At 40.2% G+C, this 24,053-nt stretch overlaps 1 protein-coding gene across 20 annotated transcripts in view; it reads left to right on the forward strand.

The window, feature by feature from the left end:
* The window catches only part of FAM168A (family with sequence similarity 168 member A), a 185,341-nt gene that overhangs the window by 11,563 nt on the left and 149,725 nt on the right, over window positions 1-24,053 (forward strand). For 9 of the 20 annotated variants that reach the window (XM_023645773.2, XM_070274447.1, XM_070274452.1 and 6 more), the window contains exon 2: window positions 2,223-2,296. The exons of the other annotated variants lie outside the window; for them this stretch is intronic. In XM_023645773.2, the coding sequence (XP_023501541.1) occupies window positions 2,228-2,296 (69 nt within the window). In that variant the 5' untranslated portion in view covers window positions 2,223-2,227. The remainder of the gene's footprint in view (window positions 1-2,222; window positions 2,297-24,053) is intronic. 20 annotated transcript variants of the gene reach the window in all.

Here is a 24,053-nt window from a genome sequence, read left to right on the forward strand (position 1 = left end):
TGGAAGAGGCAGGCTAGACAAGTCATAGGACTGATCCTTATTTTACCTTTCAGCAGCACCCTACAGCCTGGAACCTTAGTTCTGGGGGAAAAGAATTGACATTGATTTTGCTTACATGGTGCTAGACCCTTTATGTGTGTTATCTTATTTAAACTTACAATTAACCTGTAGGGTAGTCATAATTATTTTATTTTGTACGTGAGAAAACTTAAGCTCAGAGATGTGGAGGCTGCTCAGGACTACCAGCCACTAAGTGACTAAGGTGGGGTTTATCCCCAGACTTTTCTGCCTCCAAAGCCTATGAGTCCTTTTTCCTGTGTGCTATGCTGTCTTCCAAGGACAGCGTCTCCTTGATTATTTGTGTATCCTTGATCCCTGCAACCTAGTAGGGCTTAGTACATTTTTGTTGTATAATTGAGTCAGTGCTAATTGAGTGAACCAGTTTTTACAGAGTAGGATATAACCTAACACCTCTGGGCGGCTGTGTAGATTGGTGCTACCAAGTTTGGTCTGGTCACCATTTGTTGCTAGGGGAAAGGGTCAGTCTTCTTAATGATAAACTCTGTGAAACTATTTAAATAATTTGGATATTTAGGAATCGAAGAGATCTAATGGGATGAGTTTTCCTTAGATTGTTAATGATGTCTTCAGAAATAGGTAGTACATCTATTTTGCCCTGGCTTTCCACCCTTACTAGCTAGGAGACCTTGGGCAAGTTACTTCACTTTTCTGTGTCTCATTTTTTTTAATCTTTGAAAAGGGAAGGGCAATAATAGTAGTACATAATTCCAAGGTAGTTGTGAGGATTGAGTGAGGTAATTCATATAAAGGACTTACCACAGTGTTGGGATATATTGATTACTCAATAAATGGAAGCTGTTGTTCATATTATCCTTCTAGAATGAACTACGGGATTTAATGTGACTTTTAGCATGTGAAGAAGGGGGCTGGCCCATTGGCGCAGCAGTTAAGTGCGTATGTTCCACTTCCGCAGTCTGGGGTTCGCCAGCTCGGATCCCGGGTGCAGATATGGCACTGCTTGGCAGGCCATGCTGTGGCAGGCGTCCCACATATAAAGTAGAGGAAGATGGGCACAGATGTTAGCTCTGCCCAGGCTTCCTCAGCAAAAAGAGGAGGATTGGCAGCAGTTAGCTCAGGGCTAATCTTCCTCAAAAAAAAAGAAAAAAAGGGAGAAGAAGGAAAAATGTTGTGGCTTTTAAAGCATTTTTATTAGAGAAATAAAGCACTGAATTTATTGGGTTTTGTCTTTTGGATTTGTTCTCTGATTGTACTTTACTTGGTCTTCCTGGCAATGAAGCTCTAATTTTGCCTGGATTTCTTGGTGAACCAATGCAGGTATGGTATGGCCTTGACTCTCCATCAACTTTTAAAATTTTGTAGTCTAGTTGAAACAGGGTAGATTGTTCTGGAGAGTTCACTGGGGTTGATGGTTCTTTCTAAATTAAAAATGTCAGTGCTTGTGAGAAACACCCGTTTCTAAATTTTTTGTCACTATAGCAGTCATCACTGAGAGGATCCAATATTTCTCCATAGTACCCTGCCCCAGAACCAGAAGAGGAGTGTGTTTTTTTAATTTTTCTGCATTTATTCATATTGGTGGTAATATCATCCATATTTTTGAGATTTATAGCTGTCACAGTACATTTTGGTCAGGCTGTGGAGTTACGGAGGGGAAAGCCAAGTATCCATTATAAATGAGCATATCTGAAAGCCTGCCTGCCCTTCAGCCAGGTGTCAGTGTAGACACACTGTCTTCTAGATGGGAGTTAGCAGGGACCTCTTGAATACTTAACACCTTTGAGGGGTGGGCTAGGTTCCCTAGTGTGTGTATAAGGCAGTTAGTTCAGTATCTGCTCCCTCACTCCCTCTCCAGTGTCATTCATTGTTTGTCTCTCTTCCCAGCTTGCACATTTTATCTCTAGTACTAATGAAGTGTACACTCTACTGTGTTTGCAGTTCTCCAGATTTGGCATGCCTCTTGTTTCGGTGTCTTTGCACGTGCTCCTCCCTGGGCCTGGACGTCTCTTTGTAACTTTTAATTTGTCTAACTCCTACTCAGCCTTTAAGGCTCAGCCTAGGAGTTAACCTTTTGCAGAAAGCTGTCCTTTCTTTCCCAGGGTGGGATTGGGTGCCCCATCTCTGGGTTGCCCTGATTATAATTATCCATGTATTTATTATTTATTGGTCTTCTTCACTTGCAGTGGGCATGGATTGTATCCGATCATCCTTTTATTTTCATGAACCCGTTTTTGGACCTTGCGTGGAACAGGCATCAGTAAGTTCTTGTTGAGTGAATCCATAGTTTCAGGCTGGTCCATTAGCAGCTGTAATTTCCCAACCAGTCAATGTTACTCCGTGTTGTTCTAGGCTGAGTTTTAATACAATGGCTTTTCTCTTGTGACACCTCCCCCTACCTCCCCTGTGTTCAGCCCACTCTCACGTAGCTTTCATCTGTTCTTCGCCCATAGCTGGGTCAGTGGAGCTACGTACACGGTAGACATGTGGATACTCAGAAAGAACTTGATTTGTGACAGATCCTGGAATCTCACTTGGAATGAATGAAGGTCACAGTGGTAAATGGAGAAGTTGGGGCCTTATGATTGCTTTTCTGGTCAGTTTTAACTTTTAGATAACATAAAACAAATGCTACAAAACCACATTTTATCAATATTCTGCTTGTGCATTTGATTTTTTTTAACGTAAGTATAAGATTTGACTTGTCTGTTACGGTGGTTGGATGACTGAGACTTTAAGAAATGTGGGGTTTTTATGACTGCCCTGTTAAGCCCTTAGTAGTTCCTGACAGGTGATTTAAACTATAGCTTCCAAAAAATATTGTGCTGATTAGAGTCTTAATAGCAGGCAAAAGTAATCATTTATGCATGCATTCATTTAGTTAACGTGAGTGTCAGGCTCTGTGCTAGGTAGGTTCTGATGATACAGAGATGAGTGAGGTGTGGTCTCTGTCTCCAATGAGCTCCCAGATGCAAGGGAGACATTATAAACAAATAACGTTACAGTTCACTGTGTGTGGATGCTGTAAAATAACTAGCAGAGAGGGAGGCGTTAATACCTTTTTCCGGGAAGAGTTCTTGTAGGAGTAGATACATGAGCTTATTTCTGAAAGAAGACTAGGTCTTGTGTGTGGAAGATCCTGAGTATAGAGTCAGAACATCTGGATTTGAACCATAGCTCAGCCACTTACTAGCTGTCTGACTTGGGACGAGGTGTTTACGCACTCTGAATCTCAGTTTTTTCCCCTGTAAAGTGAGGATAGTCATGTTCGTGTCTGTCTTTGAAAGTTGTGGGGATTTAATACATGTGAAAGAACTTCATAAATGTGCTATACAAATATTACATCCTGGTTTTTGTTTTTTACTTGTTCATTGATAATAGTATTTTGATAGATTGGAGCATCAGTTTTCTTACCCAAACCAGAAATAAGTGAGAAGAACATTGGATTATATTAGTGTGTAGATGTCATTTGTGAAGTGCTAACAGTGTAAATCTCATGAGTTAGGACAAAGAGTTTTAAGTCCAGAATTCATGAAACTTTAGTTCTGTGCTGTTATGGAAGATACTGATTAAGATGCTCCAAGGAGTGGTCTCTGCAAAAATATTGAGTGTTGTTCTGAGTGGCTTGGACGGCAACAAGCTGAACTGAAAAGAGCTCCATTACTTGTCAGAAGACTTAATGTCTGTGCCGCCATTGAAGGTTATTTAACGTTTCAGAATTGCACTTTCCCCATCAGTAAAGCAGAGAAAAATAATAGTTATTTTGCATACTGAGATTTAGGGATAAATTGGGTAAAGTGCGCACCACTAGCCTTAATCAGTTAAAAGTTTAATTTGTAGAATATTTAAAAAAAATTTTTCCTTTCAATACAGTAGACTTCTTTAGAGAAGCTTGCTTTAAAGCATAGAGGGGGTATTCTCTCTTTTACACTATACTATAACACTGATAGTATTTTACTTCCTTTTTCAAGTTTATTCCTCAGAATAATTTTGCAAGGTGAGTTTAAATCATAGCCATTGCACCTACTGGCTGTGTGACTTTCAAAGTTACTTAATTTTTCTATAACTTATTTTATCCATCTATGAGATAGGGATATAGTGGTATTTACAGTATACTCAAACATCGCTTAACGATGTGGACACATTCTAAGAATTGCATTGTTAGGCAATTTTGTTGTTGTACGAACATCGTAGTGTGTATTTACATAAACGTAGATGGTAAAGCCTACTACACACCTAGGCTGTATGGTACTAATCTTACGGGACCGCATCGTGTATGTGGTTCTTCATTGCCTGAGATGTTATATGGCGCATGACTGTATATAGTCATTGGGAGGATTAAATGAGTTAATTAGATAAAATGCTTAGTTTGGTGTTTGGCATATAGTACGATTTCAGTAAATGGTAGCTTTGTTATTATCACTTTCCTTTTATAAATGTGGAACAGGACACAGGTTCAGCAACCTGACTAGATTGAATTGTAAGAACCAAGGATGGGATTCTGTCCAGGTTTCTGTGATGCCAGAGCCTTTACTCTTTATCCTTTTACCAGGCTACATTTTGTAATTAACATTTTATTTGTATGGAAATGTATTCTGAAGTACTGTAGGGCGTTCAGAAATAATTTGTTACTCTTAGATACTTAAAACTTCGTTCAGTGATGTTTTACTAATAGTGTGCATAAACTCAGAACTAAATTGGTTAGGGAAAGAACTGTTTGGCCTGGTTTCCCTGTGATGAGACACACTGTGAGGACAGATATTCTGGGGTCATGGTCAGTGGTTAGTAAAAAGAACAATGTGTTTTTTCCCCTCCTAAACTGCTTTATTGAGGTAAAATTGATAATAAATGACGCAAATGTAATGAGTTTGCTAAGTTTTGACATACATACACACCTGTGAAACCATCACCACTATTCAGATAGTGAATATATCCATCAGCTCCCAAGTTTCCCAGTGCTCCTGTGTCAGCCCTTCCTCCTGCTGTCCCCGGTCCCTCATTGAAGCAACCATTGATCTGCTTTCTATTACTATAGATTAAACAATGGTCTTGAAGTCACCCCAATCAGGATTCACATCCCTAGTCTGCCGCTGTATCACTTGGAGGATTTGAAGAAGTCATTTCATCTCTCAGCCTAATTTACTCATCTGTAAAATAGGGATTCTATTATGTGCCCAAAGGACCATGAGGAAGATAGGAACGGGGTGCGGAAAGAGCCTAGCGTGGTGCCTAAAACATAGCAGGCCTTCAATCCTAGAAGTCAGTATTACCAGCCCAGCTTTCTGTTGGTGGTCCAGGGTACATTTAGGAATTCAGAGCTCCCAAAATGCTTCTCTATCACCTAGACTTCGTGTCCCCTCCCACTGAATGAGCTTTTAGTGTTCTCGAAACAGGAAAGTTTAGATTTAGGCAGCTTGAGGCCCTAAAGGGCTTTCTGGTACTCCTTCCTTCTCTTCTCCATGCCCAGTGTTCCACATGCTATTAATTATGAACAGATGTTCTTCATAAATAAGCGAAGAACTCCACAGCAGATTTTTGAGTTCCTTATGCGTATGTTTAAGTCTGGCATTGTGATAAAGCTGCATGAGCAATGAACTTGTAGTCAAAGTTCTGGGTTTTAGTTTCCATGCTTCCCTGGGCAAATCATAAAACCTTTCTGAGCCTCAGTTTTCTCACAGATAAAGTTGTGGAGGATCATATCACACAAACTTGTTGAGAAGGTTCAAGGAGAATTTTGAAAATGAATTGTACGATGAAGTCATAATTCATCCACATTGATCATCCCATGCCTACCTCGAAGTATTAGAAATTTGTAAAAGGTTCAGGTAGCATTTAAATTTGATATCTTAGAGTTTTTTTTTAAAAGTATATTTTATTAGGTTTTCCTAATAGGTAGCACAAAAAAGCAAAAACTGAAGGTTAAAAGTGCTTAGAATTTAAAGTCAGAGAAACTTTAGCTGAAATTTTAGTTTAGCAGCTGTGTGACCTTGGGCAAGTTATTTAATGTCTCTGAGCCTTAAATTCTTACCTATCAGTAAGGGATATCTAGAGTGCCTCTGAGGATTGTTGTGAGGATTAGAAATAATGTGTGTACAGTGGTTGGCATATAGCAGATACCCAGGGATGCTAGTTTCCTTCCTTCCATTTCCAGAATTGGTAGATTTGTGGAGTTCAGTGAACTATTACTGAAGGGATTACTTTTGCCTTCCCCATTCTGTGATGCAGTTTGGCCCAGGATAGCCATTAGGTAGTGTCTCAGATTTCCCACTTAAGTGTGAAAATGCAATTTGAGGTTTATGATGGCAGCAGTTATTTTTCCCTAATAATGGAGGAGCCGATGCCATGCTTTTGTACTTTCTCATTAATTCTCATTGCTATAGCTGGAGGTACTTTGTATTGTGGGAGCTAGGGAAACTGGGGGCCATTTTTTGGTCTCTTCTGTCTGTTTATTTGGATTGGAGAATTGTCTAAAGGTTCCTTAGTGAATAAAGTGAATATGCTGAGTTCAGATTCTTCCTCCCAGGCGAGCCCAGGAACTACCTACGTGGGGGAAAAACAAATAGGAGAATGTGGGGTAACTGGTGAGTTCTGATTGTAAAGTTGTCAGGGTCTTTGAGTTTGGGAGTGGTGGAGAAGAAGTTGATTCTCCGACCCCTTCCCCTCCAAGAGCCTTTACAGCCCAACACAAAGGAGCTTTAAGATGGAGGTCTGCATTGTAATTTCCTAGAAATTGCTGCTTCTGGTAACTGCTCATTCAGTTTGCACCTCTTTGCTGCAGTGGATGAAACAATGGGGACAATAAAACCATTTATCTGATGGCTGTAGCCTCAATGGGATGTTTGTTTTAATAATGGTATAATTTGCAGGCCTCATAAATTGTGATTTTATTCTCATGGAAATAACTGCCCAGCGGTCTTTGGATTCTCAGGTCTCCTGTTGTGGATAATTTCACTAACATTCTGGCTGACAATTCCCTTTATTCCAGACTTCGTTTTAGATTGTTCAGGCTGGTTGGGTAATTAGCCCAGTGCAGAGCCAATTTTCTTTAGTTTGGGGCTGGCAGGTGGTTACTAGGTAACTAGAGGATCTTATGAACAGGGAAGAAATTCTGCTTAGGGATTTGAGGCAAAATAGCTGTGAGTTTGGTTTTGATTGTTATCTGGGATTTTTTTTTAAAGGTTTTATCTATTCAGTGCCAAAATATCTGGATGAAAATAAAAAATTTAAATCATCTGAGTATTTATTTTCCATAGTACCAAACATCCCATTATATTTGGGAACTCCTATGTTTGAGTTTTTAGTTTTCATGTACATGTTTTTGCTGGGAATATCTACAGAGGGCAAAGATGGTAATAGTTGTCATGTGCTAGACATTGCCCTAGGTGTTTTAAATACATTATCTCTAAATCTTAATTAGAACCCTGAGAGGTAGGTATTGTTTCCATTTACATATGCAGAAACAAATTCAGAGAAGTTAAATAACCAAATTAAGGTATCTCACCCAATAAGTAGTGGGCAGTTTACCACATTCAGAGCTCATGCTAGGTTTTCAATTATGGTATAAGATATTTCGAAGATACTAAAGTTTCTGTTAAGCTCTTAGGTATTTCTGTGATTGGCTCAGTAATATATTGTACATGAATTAGTACCTATCATCAGATGCATGTATCTCATTGTTCTCCTGTCATCTAATCTTGTATTACAGCAGTAAGGTACATAGAGTATTTTGATTATATTACCAAAATTAAAGGCCTTTCAGATGCACCGTTTTAAGAATTCTTTAAAAGGCACCAAAGCGTGATATAGTCACTGGAAATAGCCTCAGACTTGGAGATTGGGGACTGGGTTTTAAAATCTTGGCACTGCCACATATTGGGTGATCTTGGATAAATATCTTAGCCTTCATTGGCTAACCCTTAGCCCTTGGATCAGCCTCATTTTACTCATCTGCAAAATAGGGATGACACCCACTTTACAGGGATGTTAGCATTAATGTGTGTGACAGTCCTACTATATGCCTGTAACATAGTAGGGGCTCAATAAATACTGGTTTCCTTTCTTCTTGACTAACTCTACTACCACTGAACTATTGGGATAATTTGATGCTTTTTTCCGTCATTGTCCACAAGATGTAATAAAAGATGGCCAGCTTTTAGTGCCATTATTTGCATTTCATGTTGATGCTCTTAAATTGACAGTTCATTTTTCTCTAGGAACTTGGTGCCCAAACTAGGTAATTGGTTTAAGGGACATTTAGACAGCTGGGTCATTGTTTGCACTCTCTCGGTCAAGAGAGTGAGTGCCTATGTGGAAGGGCATTGGATTTTGATCTTACAAATTTGGTCGAAGTTCCAGCTTGGCTGCTTACTAGCTGAGTTTCTTGGGACAGCTGGCTTTCTCTGGCTGGAACTCGGGATGGGGCTAGTAATAGTGGACCTTCTCATCCATTGTGAGGGTCAAATCAGATAATGGATGTGAAAATGCCTTTTAAATTGAAAAGTGCTAGGTGAGATAGTAATCAGTACTTGACTTTCATAGTTAGGTTAGGTGGGGCTTAGTGAGAATTTACTACCATTTTAAGAGAGAAATTTTAAATTTTACTCAAACTATGTAAAGGAGAGTTTTTTTTTTTTTAAAGATTTTATTTTTTCCTTTTTCTCCCCAAAGCCCCCCGGTACATAGTTGTATATTCTTAGCTGTGGGTCCTTCTAGTTGTGGCATGTGGGATACCGCTTCAGCGTGGCCTGATGAGTGGTGCCATGCCCGCACCCTGGATCCGAACCAGCGAAATCCTGGGCCGCCGAGAGGAGCGTGTGACCTTAACTGCTTGGCCACGGGGCCAGCCCCAAGAGACCTTTTTTTTTTTTGAGGAAGATTAGCCCTGAGCTAACATCTGCTGCCAATCCTCGTCTTTTTGCTGAGGAAGACTGGCCCTGAGCTAACATCCATGCCCATCTTCATCTACTTTATTTTTATTTATTTATTTTTTAAAGATTTTATTTTTTTCCTTTTTTCTCCCAAAGCCCTCTGGTACACAGTTGTGCATTTTTCAGTTGTGGGTCCTTTTGGTTGTGGCATGTGGGATGCCACTTCAGCACGGCTTGGTGAGCGGTGCCATGTCCATGCCCAGGATTCGAACCTGTGAAACCCTGGGCCGCCGAAGCAGAGTGCGGGAACTTAACCACTCTGCCATGGGGCCAGCTCCAATCTTCCTCTACTTTATATGTGGGATGCCTACCACAGCATGGCTTTTGCCAAGCCGTGCCATGTCTGCACCTGGGATCTGAACCAGTGAAACCTGGGCCGCCGAAGCGGAACGTGGGAACTTAACCACTGTGCCACCGGGCCAGCTCCCAAGGAGACATTTTGATGAGTTTTATGTTAGCTCTTGGAGACAGCTGAAGAGAAGAGGCCAGACGAGGTCCTGCATAGAGAAAGTATTGAGTGAATATAACTAGATGTGGAAGTGAGAATGGGGTGGAGATGGGAGTACAACTGTGAGGCAGGCCAGGGGGACTTACGGAGGAACTTAGATATGAGGTTTGGATCTTGGTCTAATCTTGATCCATAAAGCAAGGAAGAGGGAATCTCCTTGATTAGAAAAACTTAAAACACTGAAAACTGGGCAGTGTGTGGAGAATTGGTTGAAAGAGTAGGGAATGGAGGCAACAGCTAGAGCTTCTCTCATGAGGACGCAAGTTGAAATCCCAGTTTTAAATCTTCTAGGAATTGTACAGAAGTTAAAATAGATTTTGTTTTATTCTTAGCCCCCCCCCATCCCCCAATAACTAAGTGTGTCCATTTTGGGGGGAAAGTTTCAAGTGAATCTTGTACTTATTGTACATGAATCGATTGGTGGCTCTCAGGTGAGCACTTGGGCATATTTTCATTTAAAGAGGTGCAGGTGGCTGGCAAGTGGGGGATCTGCTTTCTGAGACTAGAAAGCTTAATTTTATGCAGTCATATTCAGGTTATCTCTTCTCTGAAAATTGGTTCTGTTTATAGCGTTTCAGTAATGCAGATGGTATTTTTCCTAAGTGGAACATCAACCAAAATTTTTAATGTGCTTAATTATTGATGTATCTGAATGCTGCAGTGTATTGGTTGAAGATTTTTTCATATGAAGAAAGCCTTCTGGCTCTGGATTTTGGTGCTATGCCGGTTTTATTCGGTTATCTTTGAGGAGGATGTTGGTTTTTCTTTACTACAAGTGACTGCATTATGTTGTCTGGATCCTTGCCTTCTCTGTTGAGTACTGGGGTAGAATAGTTGTTGTACAGGACAGCTTCAAAGTGTCCATTTTATTTGATTGTAAGAAAACATTTAGGCTTCTTTACGCCTTTTGTCTGCTCGTATGAAGGTGTTGCAGTGATTAGGTGGGAGATGGATTTCCATAGGCCTCACTCAGAATCAGTGTGAGTTGCTTTATCATATTAACTTCATATATAATAATGTCAACTGATATTTGCATAATTCTTTCTTTGTAAAGTATTTTATGTTATTTAAAACTTTTCTTTTTACTCATCTGTTTCTTGCACTAAACTGATAGCTCTTTGGGAGCAGGATCATGTATTTTTTCATCTTTGTAGTCACTGTATTCAGCACAGATCTGATAATGATGATGGTGCTAGCTAACACTGTTCTGTATGTCTGTCACTGTGCCAAGTGCAATATTTGTTTACTTTTCATTGTCCCCATTTTATAGAAGAGAAAATTAAGACTCAGAAAGGAAGTAATTTGCTCAGTCCCAGAACTGATGAAGGGGTGCAGCTGTGATTGGAGCCCAAGCAGTTTGACTTCAGAGCCTACGTACTTAACCCTTACACTATATTTTCTCAGAAACAGCTTGTAAGAGTATGTAGGTGTATATGAAATATATATATTTGTCTTATTTGAGCCTTGAAACTCTATGAAGCAGACATTATGCTGTATCCATTTTAAGGTGAGGAAAAGTGAAGTGAATTAATTATAGAGGATAATGCATTTGTTGAGTGGCAGAATCTGAGCTCCAAATCCCAGGTCTCCTGACTCCACCTCTCGTATTTTTTCCCCCTCTATTACACTACAGCTGTTGGTTAGAGCTACACATATATTTTCTTGGGAATGCACAATAATCTTTTTAGATATAGAAAATAGATTCCCTTATGTAGACTACTGACTGGTAAGAGGCAGCCTTAAAAAATCTTTCTGTTTGCCTTTCTTTTTCGAATCCAAGGAGCAAAATTCCTTGGTGGATAGACTGCCAGAGTTCCTTGAGGGTAGATAGGACAACTGTGTGTGTGTGTGTTTGTGTTTGTGTGTGAACTCTGTTTTCCTAGTACCTGGCACAGAGCATCTTTTCTGTAAAAGTTGCTGAGGGAAAGCATGATTGAAAGAATTTATGCTGAGTCTAGTATTATTGAAGAGTAATGATGCTAAGATTGCTAGTTTACTTTTGTATCCTATGCTTTCTTCTGATTGCTCCATTCTTGGTCACTATTTGATTATGTTTGAGAATTACAGTAACCCTAATTATAGTGGCATTTAATATAGTTGAGCTAGTATATAGTAACTGCCTGCAACAGAGCCTTCATGTGTGAGAGAGATTGCAGTTATGCATTTGTAATATATGTGAAGAAGCAATTTTTCTGATGTCTGGATGAACTTAATTGTACTAGACTCTTTTTGATTGCCTTGTCAGATTTTTTTAGTTATTTTTCTCTGAAGAACATAAGACAGTGGCAAATTAGTTTTCCAATTTTCTTTTTGCTTAAGTATGCATTTTAAATAAATTCAAGTAGTATTATATTGTGACTTCTCTTTTTTACATTGAAATACTGACTTTAAAATAATAGGAGGCTGGGGCTGGCACGGTGGTGCAGTGGTTAAGTGCGCACGTTCCGCTTTGGCAGCCCGGGGTTCGCCGGTTTGGATCCTGGGTGTGGACATGGCACGGCTTGGCACGCCATGCTGTGGTAGGCGTCCCACGTATAAAGTAGAGGAAGATGGGCATGGATGTTAGCTCAGGGCCAGTCTTCCTCAGCAAAAAGAGGAGGATTGGCAGCAGATAGTACCTCAGGGCTAATCTTCCTCAAAAAAAAAGAAAAAGAAAAAAAATAATAGGACGCTAACTTCTGTAGTAGATCATTAGAAGATTTGCAGACTTTGGAACTTCATAAAGCTGGAAGAGATCATCATGTGCTCCACTCTCACCTCTCCTATATCACAGGCAAGGAACTGGAAGCACAGGGGACTCAATTGATTTGTTCAAGATAATACAGTTTGAAAATGGAGAACCTGTCACTGGAACCTAGGTTTTTCAATTTTTGCCACAGCAAACTCTTTTTTCCTTGGAAAACTGTTTTCTTACTTTGGCAGTTTTGAAGCTAGATCATGCCTTAAAGGTGATGTCACATGGCCAGAGTCACAGACTCAAGTATTTTGGCTTATCTGCTCACCTGCAGATAGATAAATAGTGTGGCTTTTGATAGGAACATTCCAATAGTAACAAACAGATCAAGGAGCTAGTTCTACTAATAGTCTTCTTCCAGGTCCTTGAGAAGCTGCTGGTTTTGCTTCGTTTAGCTTCTAGGCAATATCACGTTCAGATATAGTCATGTCATAGTCTAGCTACTTGGTTTTCCATGTACATTGCCCTGCATTATTTTTGTGTATGAGTATAGTTCAAAATGTTTGAGAATTCGTAAGCCCCTCTTCTTATTTCAGTCTGACATGGTTGTTATATTCATGTAAATTACCCCTTACCTAAGAATGTCATAATTGATTCCATTGTTCCAGATTGTAGATTTGAGTGTCAGGCAGTAATCTGCATATTACTGGATCTTTTAAGAGTTCATTATTTTAATGTGGAAACTGTATGAGATCAAAAGTTAGAATTTTCAGTCTTGATTAGTTGGCTGCAGACCTGGTCCTGCTGTCACTTGGCACACATCAATCTATCTCTTTTCTCACTTTCTGAGTTACACATGTGCATATGTACTCATGAGTGTTCCCGTCTCCAATCTTGAAGGTAAAACCAATATCTAGTAGATTTTTAGGGCCCTGAATTGTGTCTTTCACAGTTTCCATGTGAGTTTTGTAAGCTTGGAGGGTATATAGTTAGAACACAGGGTAGCTGCTGAAACAGACTCAAAAGTTCAGTGGCTCAAACAAGGTAGACATTTATTTCTTATGTAACAGTTAAGAGGTAGGTCTGTTATGACTACGGGGGGCAGAGGTTCTGCTCCATGAAATCATCCAGGGATTGAGATTCCGTTTGTCTCATTCCTCTCCCAAAATGATGTCCTCATCTCACGCTTAAAGACAGCTTATTAACACATCCACTTTCTAGTCATGAGAAGGCAGAAGAGAGAAAAGAGGGCACATAGTTGCCTTAAAAAACAAAACAAAAACCAAAAAGACTGGAAATTGTGTACATCACTTCTGCTGGCATCTCATTCATTATACCTATGCCTCACAGCATACTTAGTTGTAAGTAACACCGAGAAATGTAGTTTCCAGCTGGGTTGCATGTGCCTCAGTTAAATCTTGGCAGAGAGTGAGAGTTGGGGGGGTGGTGTCTGTACTACAAGGAAGAAAGGGAAAATGGATACTGTTAACAATCTCTTCCACTGAGGGTAATAAAAATAGAGCCTTTCTCCCATCCATTGTTCTATTTAGTACTCACCACAATCTTTGAGGTGGGTGGCATTTTAACCATTTTGCTAACCAGGAAACTGATTTTGAGATATTAAGTGACTGGTTTAAAGTCACATGGTTGGCTCAAAATTGAACTCATTATCTTCTTCCCCCATACCTTCTTCTCTTGTGTTTCTTATCTCAGTGAATGACACCACCATTCTCTGTCACCCAAGCTAGAAATTTGGGATTTCCTTATCTTCCCATACTCTTGCAGTCACTAAGCTGCATAGATATTATCACCTAAACATTTCTCAAATCTCTGCCTTTCTCTCCATCCCCACAGCTGTTGCCTCAGCTCAGACTCTCAGCATCTCTTGCCCAGACAGGAGCCTCCATTTTTCACTCTGCTGTCAGGGTCACCTGCAGTGACACCGTCTTCTCAGCCTGACCCTGCCAGACCACTTGCAATACCCGAGATTTTATCATGTGCTGTTATACTGCCCAGCCTTCACTTATGTTGTTTCTTCTGCTCAAATGGTCTTTCTTCTCTTCTCAACTTGGCCAAGACAGCCTTACTTTATTTTTTTATTTTTTATTTTTTTAAAGATTTTTTTTATTTTTTCCTTTTTCTCCCCAAAGCCCCCCCGTACATAGTTTTATATTCTTCGTTGTGGGTCCTTCTAGTTGTGGCATGTGGGACGCTGCCTCAGCGTGGTTTGATGAGCAGTGCCATGTCCGTGCCCAGGATTCGAACCAACGAAACACTGGGCCGCCTGTAGTGGAGCGCACAGACTTAACCACTCGGCCACGGGGCCAGCCCCCAGCCTTACTTTATTTTTAAAAATCTAGCACCAACATCATTTCCTCTATAAAGCTGTTGCTGTCTTTTCCAGGTAGAACTGACTGTTCACTTCATGCTTCTCCTGTGCCTGTCATGGAACCTGTAATACTAATTTGTTATGTGTCTTCCTTGTACCATCAGCAGTCAGTGTTATGCCTGGTAGAGAGCTTGAATTAATAATTGCTTGAATGAATGGAGTATCTGACAGACTGGTACTTGAATCCAAATCCTGTGTTTTCCTCACAATGACTCATCCTCTGTGAGTGTGTACATATTTTTTGGGAGTTGCTTCCCAGCACCGCATTTGGAGATCTGACCTTCCAGGAGCTCATTTCTCTGGCAGTCAGGAGTAACTCTGCTTGAAAAGGGCTATTTCAACAAATGGGTGCTGTTGTGACACATCATTGCCCTGTCACTGCTTTAACGTTCACATAAACACTTTAATTTGTAGGAGTCCATCTGTTTGAAAGGTCACACTTTGACCTTAGAATAATCAAACTTATGGGAAAATTATTTTTCCATTTGGATTTTGGTCTTGGGCTTTATTTGGCTTTTTATGCAGGTCCTGCTTAAACCATTTGTAACCTGCAAAATAAATGTTGATGCTTGACTTTAAATTTTGTTGATTAAATCAAGGGACAAAAGAGGTTTGCTGTGCATTTTGGAAGAAAGGTAGGCAAATTAGAAAAAAAATGCATCCACTTAAAGATGGAATTATTCTTAAGGTTATTTATAAAGCATATGAAAATTAAAAAGGAATAACTTCAATTTATAATGGTCACAACTTAGGGAAACATGATAACATCTTGGTGATGAGTGTAAATTCAACTCAGTTATTATCGTTTCTGATCACTAAAGCTCATTTCTTGTGAATTTAAACCATCTGTTTTGGTGTTAATCCTTTAAAACGCAGTTGGTGGATGTTAACGTGATAAAGGGTAATAAAGCTTGAAATATGGCAGTCATTTGGTCTGGTTTACTTTTCAACTAATTGCATGCAAACTTAAATGTCTTTGGGAAAAAGGAAAGGGGCGGATTAATGTTGTAGTCGACTATTTTGATCTCAGCTTGAACCCTGCACACCTGTCACTGGCTTGTGGAAGTTTTCCTCCATAATTAAGAGCTCCTCTCTCATATTATTACTTAATTGGATGCCACAAGAGCCTGGTGAAACAGTGGAATCCTCTTAATTGCAAAATAGCTCTTAAAACAAATCACCAATGTTTAATGTGGTATTGTTTTTATAAGCCTTCCCTGGAAACAATTTTGATTTTCTTCAAGTCCAAAAAGAATTGTAGTCCCTATGTTTTGGAGCATTGAGGGGTCTGCTCTTTATAAAGGTAGAAGTCATATAATACTTTGAATATGCTTCTGCAAACAGTTAAAGAATGTAACTACTGTTTACATAGTGCTTTACAGTTTGACCAACTTGTTTCTCTTGCTTTATATTGTTTTTTCCTATAATAGCTGCCTGAAGAAAGATGTTCTACTCATGTTTCCCATTTTACAGGTGAGGAAACTGAGTATCAGAAAAGTGACTTGCTCAAGGTTATGTAATTCATAAGTGATGGGGACCGATGTAGACCCCGAAGCCTACCTCCTTTTTGGTACATCATGCTGTCTCAATGAGCATAAACTGCATGTGTGGAAATGTCAGTTCTGTGGGTTTTTCTTGTAACTTTGTTTGTCTTATGATAATGTGGTCTCAACTTAGGTGAGTGTGTTTGGTGCTTTCTCTTGCAGCTTTCAACCCTTACACGTGTAGTGGAAAGAGGCAGCATGGTGGTAGGTGAAGAAGCCAAAGTGCTGGGAAATGCAGGCTTGTCCAGTTCCATGTTTTGGTCATGGCTGTGTCTAGCTGAAACATCTTTCTGTAGGGTTGGCAGCGTCTTTGTGGTCCTGCTACTTGTGCGGACAAGGCCTTTACAGTGTATTTAAGTGCTGAGCAGTTTTGACAGATGGTGTAAAGGAGCTTCTGTGGCAGTTACCTCCTTTGATGCCCCGGTACCCATCTTTCTTTCCCACCACTAAGACCTAGTAGTGGAAAGAGCTCTTTTTTTTGTTCTCCCTTCCTCAAAGCCCCAGTATGTAGTTGTATATTCTAGTTGTAGGTCCTTCTAGTTCTTCTGTGTGAACCGCTGCCACAGCATGGCTACTCACAGATGAGTGATGTGGTTCAGCACCCAGGAACTGAACCTGGGCCACCAAAGCAGAGCACGTTGAACTTTAACCACTAGGCCATTATGGCTGGCTCTGGAAAGAGCTCTTGACAGGGAATCAGGAAACCTTGGTTCTACTGTTGTCGCTGGGTGATGTACTACCTGACCTGTTCTCTTCAGGACTAAGTTTGGTCATTACCACCTCTGATAAGACTTCCCTCAGTACCCTAGGTGGCCTTAGTGCCTTTTTGTTTCTGGATGCTATGACACTTTGTTAACATATCCACTGTAACACTTACTCCTTTGTACTGCAATTGTGTTTCTGTCTTTCCCACCAGAACCATACCTCTAACCCTTTTTCTTTGCCAGACATCTGCACTTTTTTTTTTTTTTTTTTTTGGGTGAGGGAGATTGGCTCTGAGCTAACATCTATTTCCAGTCTTCCTATTTTTGCTTCAGGAAGATCGTCACTGAGGCAACATCTGTGCCAATCTTCCTCTGTCTTATGTGGGATGCTGCCACAGCATGGCTTGACGAGTGGTGCTAGGTCTGCACCCGGGATCTGAACCTGCAAACCCCAGGCTGCTGAAGCAGAGCATGTGAACTTAGCCACTATGCCACCAGACTGGCCCCAAGAGCCTGTTTTTTTCTTTTCTTTTTTGTGAGGCAGATTTGCCCTGAGCTTAACGTCTGTTGCCAATCTTTCTCTTTTTCACTTGAGGAAGATTAACCTTGAGCTAACGTGCCAGTCTTCCTGTGGTTTGTACGTGGGATGCCTCCATAGCATGGCTGACGAGTGGAGTAGGTCTGTGCCTGGGATCCAAACCTGGGCTGCTGAAGCAGAGCACACAGAACTTTAACCAGTTGGTCACAGGTCTGGCCCTGCACTTTTGAATCATTGCCCTAAACTCTGTATTCCATGAGAGCACAGTCACTGGGTTCCTTGTGGTGGACAGCTGTAGTTTGCTTCCTTAACTTCCCCCTTATCTCTGTAATGGCCTCAGATGTCGGTTTGAGGAACACCTCCTCCCTGTTTTGTCCCATGTGGTTTAGGTAGGAACCTCTTAGCTCTGTTGTACCCAAGGCCCAATCTAACCAGCACATCACATTCCTCTAGCCACAGTGATTGGTTTAGGGGTGAATATGTCTTCTGAGCTGGTCTAAACTGCTTGTTCAGGACTTTCGTGGAAGCCGCTACAGAAGACCCTTTCCCAATCCTGCTAGACTAGAAGGGTGTTAGCTTCTAGACAGACTAGAAGCTGCTAAACTGTTTTGCATAAGAGGAGGCTCTGGCTCATGATAGAACTAACACTGAGGAAGTGAGAGTAAAGAGATGGAGATGGTGACTTTGAGCTCTGAACTGAGGCCCCTCCCTAGTCTTCCCTAATCCTGGGCTTTAATTAATTAAGCCAGTAATTAGACTGTTTGCTTAAACTAGTTTGGATTAAGTTTTCTGTCATTTACAATGGAAAGAGTCCTAACTGATCTATTCCTTTTCTGCACCTAGCATAGTGCATGGCCTAGAATTTGTTAAATGCATAAATGATCTCTGTGAACATGAACAGGAATTTTTCTTTCTTAGTCTCAGTCTCTTTTTCTATAAAATGAGAATAATAATTTCTGCCCTGCCTGACGCAGAAGAGTTTTTGTGAATTAATAGAAGGAAACGCTTTCTGGTCTCCTTTAGTACTTACTTAGTCTCTGCCAAACAATTCACCATTTAATTATATAATTATATATAATATTAACTTATTTTCTCTTAACTAGATTGTAAACCCTCTAAGAGTGGGACTGGATCTATACCTATTGTTTCCCCCTGGTGCTTAGCACAATGTTGGAATAGTGGGCATTCATAATACTTATTACTGGTGACAATAGCAGCTACAGTTTACTGCATACTTTCTGTAGGCCAGACATGGTGTAGGCATTCTACATGCACTCTCCACAGACTCTGGGCTCTACGGCATGTCAGTTCTTTGTTTCCCAGGCCAGCAAAGGGAAAAGACTCTTTCCCTTGAGTCTTCAGGCCCTATGACATGAAAGAAACGTACTAAATGGGGTCTGGAGGTAATCTGCTTCCCTCATTGTTTCATGTCTGTGTCCTAGAAGTGTTAGACACTGTGCTGGTTGTGTGTTTGCCAACTTCCATTCCACCCCAAGGAATTAGTTTAAGTCCATTAGTCATGGTAATCCCATGCCCCTTGCCAGTGAATGATTTAGGAATAGGTATGTGCCCAAAAGACTGGCCAGTGAGACAGGACAGGAGTGCTACTGGAGGATTTTGAGAAAGGATCTTGGCTCAAAAAGAAAAGATACAAGAAAGGTGACCTGTTTTCTGGTGGATATTTTCCACTAATTTATTTGCTTAGACTAAACTGAGCTAGTTTGATCAAATGGAGATATTAATACCTGTCTCTCACAATTGTTGTAAGGAGTAAATGATTTAATATGTTTAGAAGTATCTGAGAACTGTACAGATGTTAGTTCATTCATTGGATAGTAGCTGTCACCCAGCAGAGCTAGGTAAAGGAATGGGCAACAGGATGGGAATGTTTTGAAAGGTACGTGGAGGAAGAAAAGATCTTCCTTAGATTAGCCTTGAACTTAGTGGTGATGGGAGTAGGAGAGGCTGAGGGCAGATGGGCCAGGAGACTGGAGCTGGTAATGATTTCTAGGGCTGGTCTGGAGGAGGAAAGGGAGTGAGGGCTATTAAGCAGTGAAACATTGTTAAGCATCAGTAGTATCTTAGGCAGTGCCAGTGGAGTGTTTGCCCTCCTGGAGGAAACATTGTTACAAATGTGATAAGTGTCTGTGTCTTGCTTGGTCAATTTGGGGTCTGAAAGACCTGTGGTGAGCCACACTCCTCTTTCCTCCTCCAGTGGCTGAGTGCCCAGAGCATCCCCATCTCTGGCCATTGGGGATTGCCTAGAAAGGTATTTGTTAATGACTCAGTCTAGGTATTCCCAGCTGATAACTTCTAGCAGAGCTGGAGGGGAGGACAAGTCAGGGGCCTAGGCCCTAGGAGTAGCACAGAGAGGTAGCTGGTGAGGAGGAAGGTAGCCAGTTCTTTTGAGACAATTGGTCACTCCTCAAGGGTTTTGGAATCAGATAGACCTAGATTCAAATTTCAACTTTACTGTTTATATCTGTATCATCCTAGATAAGTCAGTATGAAAATAGAATTGTAACATTTACCTTTCAAGGTTACTGTTATGATTAGAGATGATGTTTATAAAGCTCTAGTCATAGTGCCTCACACATATTAGGTGCTCAAGTAAATGATAGTTGTTTTACTGTTACTGACAGTAACGAGATAAAATCAGTGGGACTGCTTTCATAACACCTCTCACATTACTCATGGATTTACTTGTTTGTGACCCCTTAGGGGTTCTATGCTTAGTATTTGTTTTAATTGAGACTCATTTGCATGTAAATTACTAAATTGGATGTGGATGGAAATGGCAGTTGAAGAGAGGGCTGGAGGAGACATTGCTATTTGCCTTTGGCTCCCAGCTCCTAAGGATTGGCCTTAGTCTTCGGAGTTATACTCTTACGTCTTTATTCTTTTTTCCATTTCTTTTATTTTCCCCGTAACTTTCTAAGTACTATTTTTGTGTGTGTTTTGTAATTTTTTAAAAATTGTAAAATATATATAAATGTAGATTTTACCATTTTAACCATTTTAAAGTGTACAGTTTAGTGACATTAAGTACATTCACATTGTTGTGCAACCATCACCACCATCCATCCATCTCCACAACTTTTTTCATGTCACACAACTGAAACTTCATACTCATTAAACAATAACTCCCCATTTCCCTCTCCTTCAGCCCCTAGCAACCACTATTCTACTTACTGTCCACTATGAATTTGACTACTCTCAGTACCTTATGTAAGTAGAATCATACAATATATGTCCTTTTATAACTGGCTTTTTTCACTTAGCATAATGTTGTCAAGGTTCATCCTTATTGTAGCGTGTGTCAGAATTTCCTTCCTCTTTAAGGCTGAATAATATTCCATTGGATGTATAGACCACATTTTAAAAATTCATTCATCTGTTGATGAGTGCTTGAGTTGCTTCTACCTTTTGGCTGTTATGAATTCCCCATTGCTTTCTAATATAACAACCAGCCCCCTCCCTTTTTATTTTTCTTCACACATATTTATAGAGCAGCTTCTTTGTGCTCACTATTTTTAGTATTGGAGACATGGCAGTGAACAAGACAAACAAGGTGTTTGGAGCTTACAATCTGATGATGAGAATGGTTCCGTCTTTGGAAGCCTTGCAGGGGCTGGTTCCCTGATTTGTGGAGTTTGTGTCAGGCCAGGTATCAACAGTGTGCTACCATCTTGTATGTCACTGCCCTTAACCTCATTGTTCCTTTGTGCCTCAACTTTGACACCTTCTCTCAGAGGCCTTTTATGAGCCGTGAGGCTGGATTGGTTGCTCCTCTATGCTAACCACCCTTCATTTAGTTTTACCAAAATACTGCCTAACTGTCTCTTCTGCTGGAGCGAGCTCCTTCTGGTCTGGTGCCCTTGTTGATTGACTCATGTGCAGCTGCTTGGTTAATGGTACATCAGGCATTCAGGTCCTCTGGGACAGGCCCCTGAACACTTGAGGCAACCGCATCTTTCACCACAGCCTGTCTTGCACTTTGTACTCTAGCAACACGGAAACGAATGTCATTTCCCCAGGCATGTTAAATTGTTTCTGTTTTCTAGGCTGTCCATTTTTCCTAGAATGCCTTTCTCCTCTTTCTCCAGGTTCATGCCTTTTTCCTTTAAATCATTCATTTTCCACAAAGCCTTCCAGGATCCTCTCTCTTTTGCCACATTCTTGCTGCTGCCTTCTGCCAGTCTTTCTCGTACTGTATGGTAATTCTCATGTTCCATGCTGTCAAGGAACTCAGATTTCAGCACTAGGTCTTAGCTAGCTTTCTGCCATCTTCTTTACCCATCAAGCTTCATTCCTCACATCACTCATTAAACTTGGTTTTCCTGATGACAGACATTCTGGAATGAAAGTGACCTCCTTGGCATCTGATTGGATTTCCTCTTTACTGCTCTCCCATTGTGTTTGACCCATGCAGTTGTGTCACTTCTCACTAGGATTAACATAATCCTTTTGTAAAAATAATATGCCTTTTATATCCTTCTCACCTAGCAGAGATTCCAGAGATCTTGGTCAATCCTGATGGCATTTAATATCCTCGTTTTTCTTTTGTAAATCTCCTCCACTCTGTGGTTTTTCTGAAAAATGCCTATTATGGAAAACTTGAAATCTTGGCAAATTTCTCCCTATGTCCTATCCTCCCTTACATTCTACCACGCAGAGATTAACTTTTAAAGCTTTGAGCATTTGGTTTGTTTTTTTAAATGTTTTTTTCCTTTTTATTATATATAAAGATCATACTATGGCTACAGTTTTGTGGAGTACTTTTTATTTTAACATTAGATCATAAGCATTTTCCAGTGTCATTAAAATTGTTTATTAAGCATCAGTTTTAATGACTGTATGCTGTTGCATTGCATGATACAATTTATTTAGTCATAACCTTATTGTTGGATATTTAAGTTACTTTCCATTTTTTGGATATTATAAATAACACTGTGATAAGCATCTTTGGTCATCAGTTTTGATCTGTATTTTTTTATAGCTTTCTTCTGATAAACATTTAGCAATATGGTGATCGGAGTAAAGGTGTAAATTTTTTAAGGCTCTTGCTACAAGCTGTTGAGTTGTTCTCCTAGTTCATTGCAGAGGCTCAGTAAGTATTTGTTAAATAAAAGAATGAGTACTCCCTAGAGAGACTGTACCTAGTCATGCTTTCTACAGGAGATGAGTGCCTGTAACCCCTGTACACCTTTCATAATCGACCCTCTAAATGCCTTCTGTCCTTAATTGTTCACAGTTGGGGCTTTATCCTTTTGTTAGTTTCAGACTTGATTGTTTTCTGTATGCTCAGGCCAAGTAAATTCAGGTCTTTGCTCTTTCTCTCTTGGAGAAGAGACACTGAGTTTCTCCTCATTTGGTCAGGTTTCTTCTTCACCCTTCCATCATTCATTGGTAGTATCTTCTGATCAGAGGTCTCTTCCTGCAACTACAGAGATTTGGAAAAACTTGACTGATCCCATAGGTAATGTTTAAAACATGGAGAGAGCAAACTCTGGTAGAAAAAAGTCTAGAACTAGTTTCTGGGAGACAAAAGGGGATTTTAGTTCCTACCCTAGCTAAGCTATTTTGACCTTTAAACTCTCTAGGACTCTGTTTCTTATCTTATCTATAAAATAGGCCTATAATAATACTTCCCCTACGTACCACACAGGCTTGATAGGATTAATCAATTCACAAAACAATACATTCTCACTGAATGGCTGCTGTGAAGCCATGCTGTGTGAAGGTTGTGTGATAAATTCAGAGAGGTGTTCCTCTTGTCACTGAACTATATCTTCAGTTCATTCATTCAACCATTCATCCTTTATTTATTCAACTGGTCAACAGATATTTTTATGCTAAGTCTTAGGTGGAGAGGGAGATAGCAAATAAAGAAATTGCAATTCAGTGTGGAACATGCTATGATATTGATATGTAATAGTAACAACAACTGCAGCTAACACTTCATGATTGCATACTACTGTGTGCCAGGCACTATTCTAAACCCTTTACCTGTATTAATTCATTTAATCCTCACAGTAAACTTTTAAGGTAGGTGCATAATTACTGTTAATATGCAAATCATAGTGAGGTACAAAGGAGGTGTAAAAATAGTTATCATTTATTGAATGCCCACATGAGCCAGATGTTCTATAGATATCTTATGTACATTTGCTTTCATCCTTACCACAGCTCTGCAAGGTTAGGTATTATTAGTTTACACATGAGGAAATAGAGTCTCAGGAAGATTAAGAAATGTGTGGGGCCCGCCCTGTGCCTGAGTGGTTAAGTTCGCATCCTCCACTGCAGTGGCCCAGGGTTTTGCCAGTTCGGATCGTGGGTGCGGGAATGACATGGCTCATCAAGCCATGCTGAGATGGCGTCCCACATGCCACTACTAGAAGGACCCATAACTAAAATATACACAACTATGTACTGGGGTGCTTTGGGGAGAAAAAGGAAAAAAATAAAATCTTTAAAAAAAAAAGAAAGAAATATGTTAAGTTTATATAGTTTATAAGAGGTAGAGTTGGAATTTAACCCAGCTTTCGTCCAATTCCAAAGTCTTAAGATTCTGTTGGTTCTTAAGATTTTGTTCATACAAGGCAGGAGGGTGGGTAAAACTCTCTAGGCTAAAGAACTGTGGGATCAAAGATATCTGTCCATTGCCTTTTAAGAGAATAGGTGAAACTGAAAGATACTGTCTTAAAATTGTGAGATTGTCAATTCCCTTTCC

The sequence above is a fragment of the Equus caballus genome, chromosome 7 (assembly GCF_041296265.1).
Source record: "Equus caballus isolate H_3958 breed thoroughbred chromosome 7, TB-T2T, whole genome shotgun sequence".
Taxonomy (NCBI): Eukaryota; Metazoa; Chordata; class Mammalia; order Perissodactyla; family Equidae; genus Equus; species Equus caballus.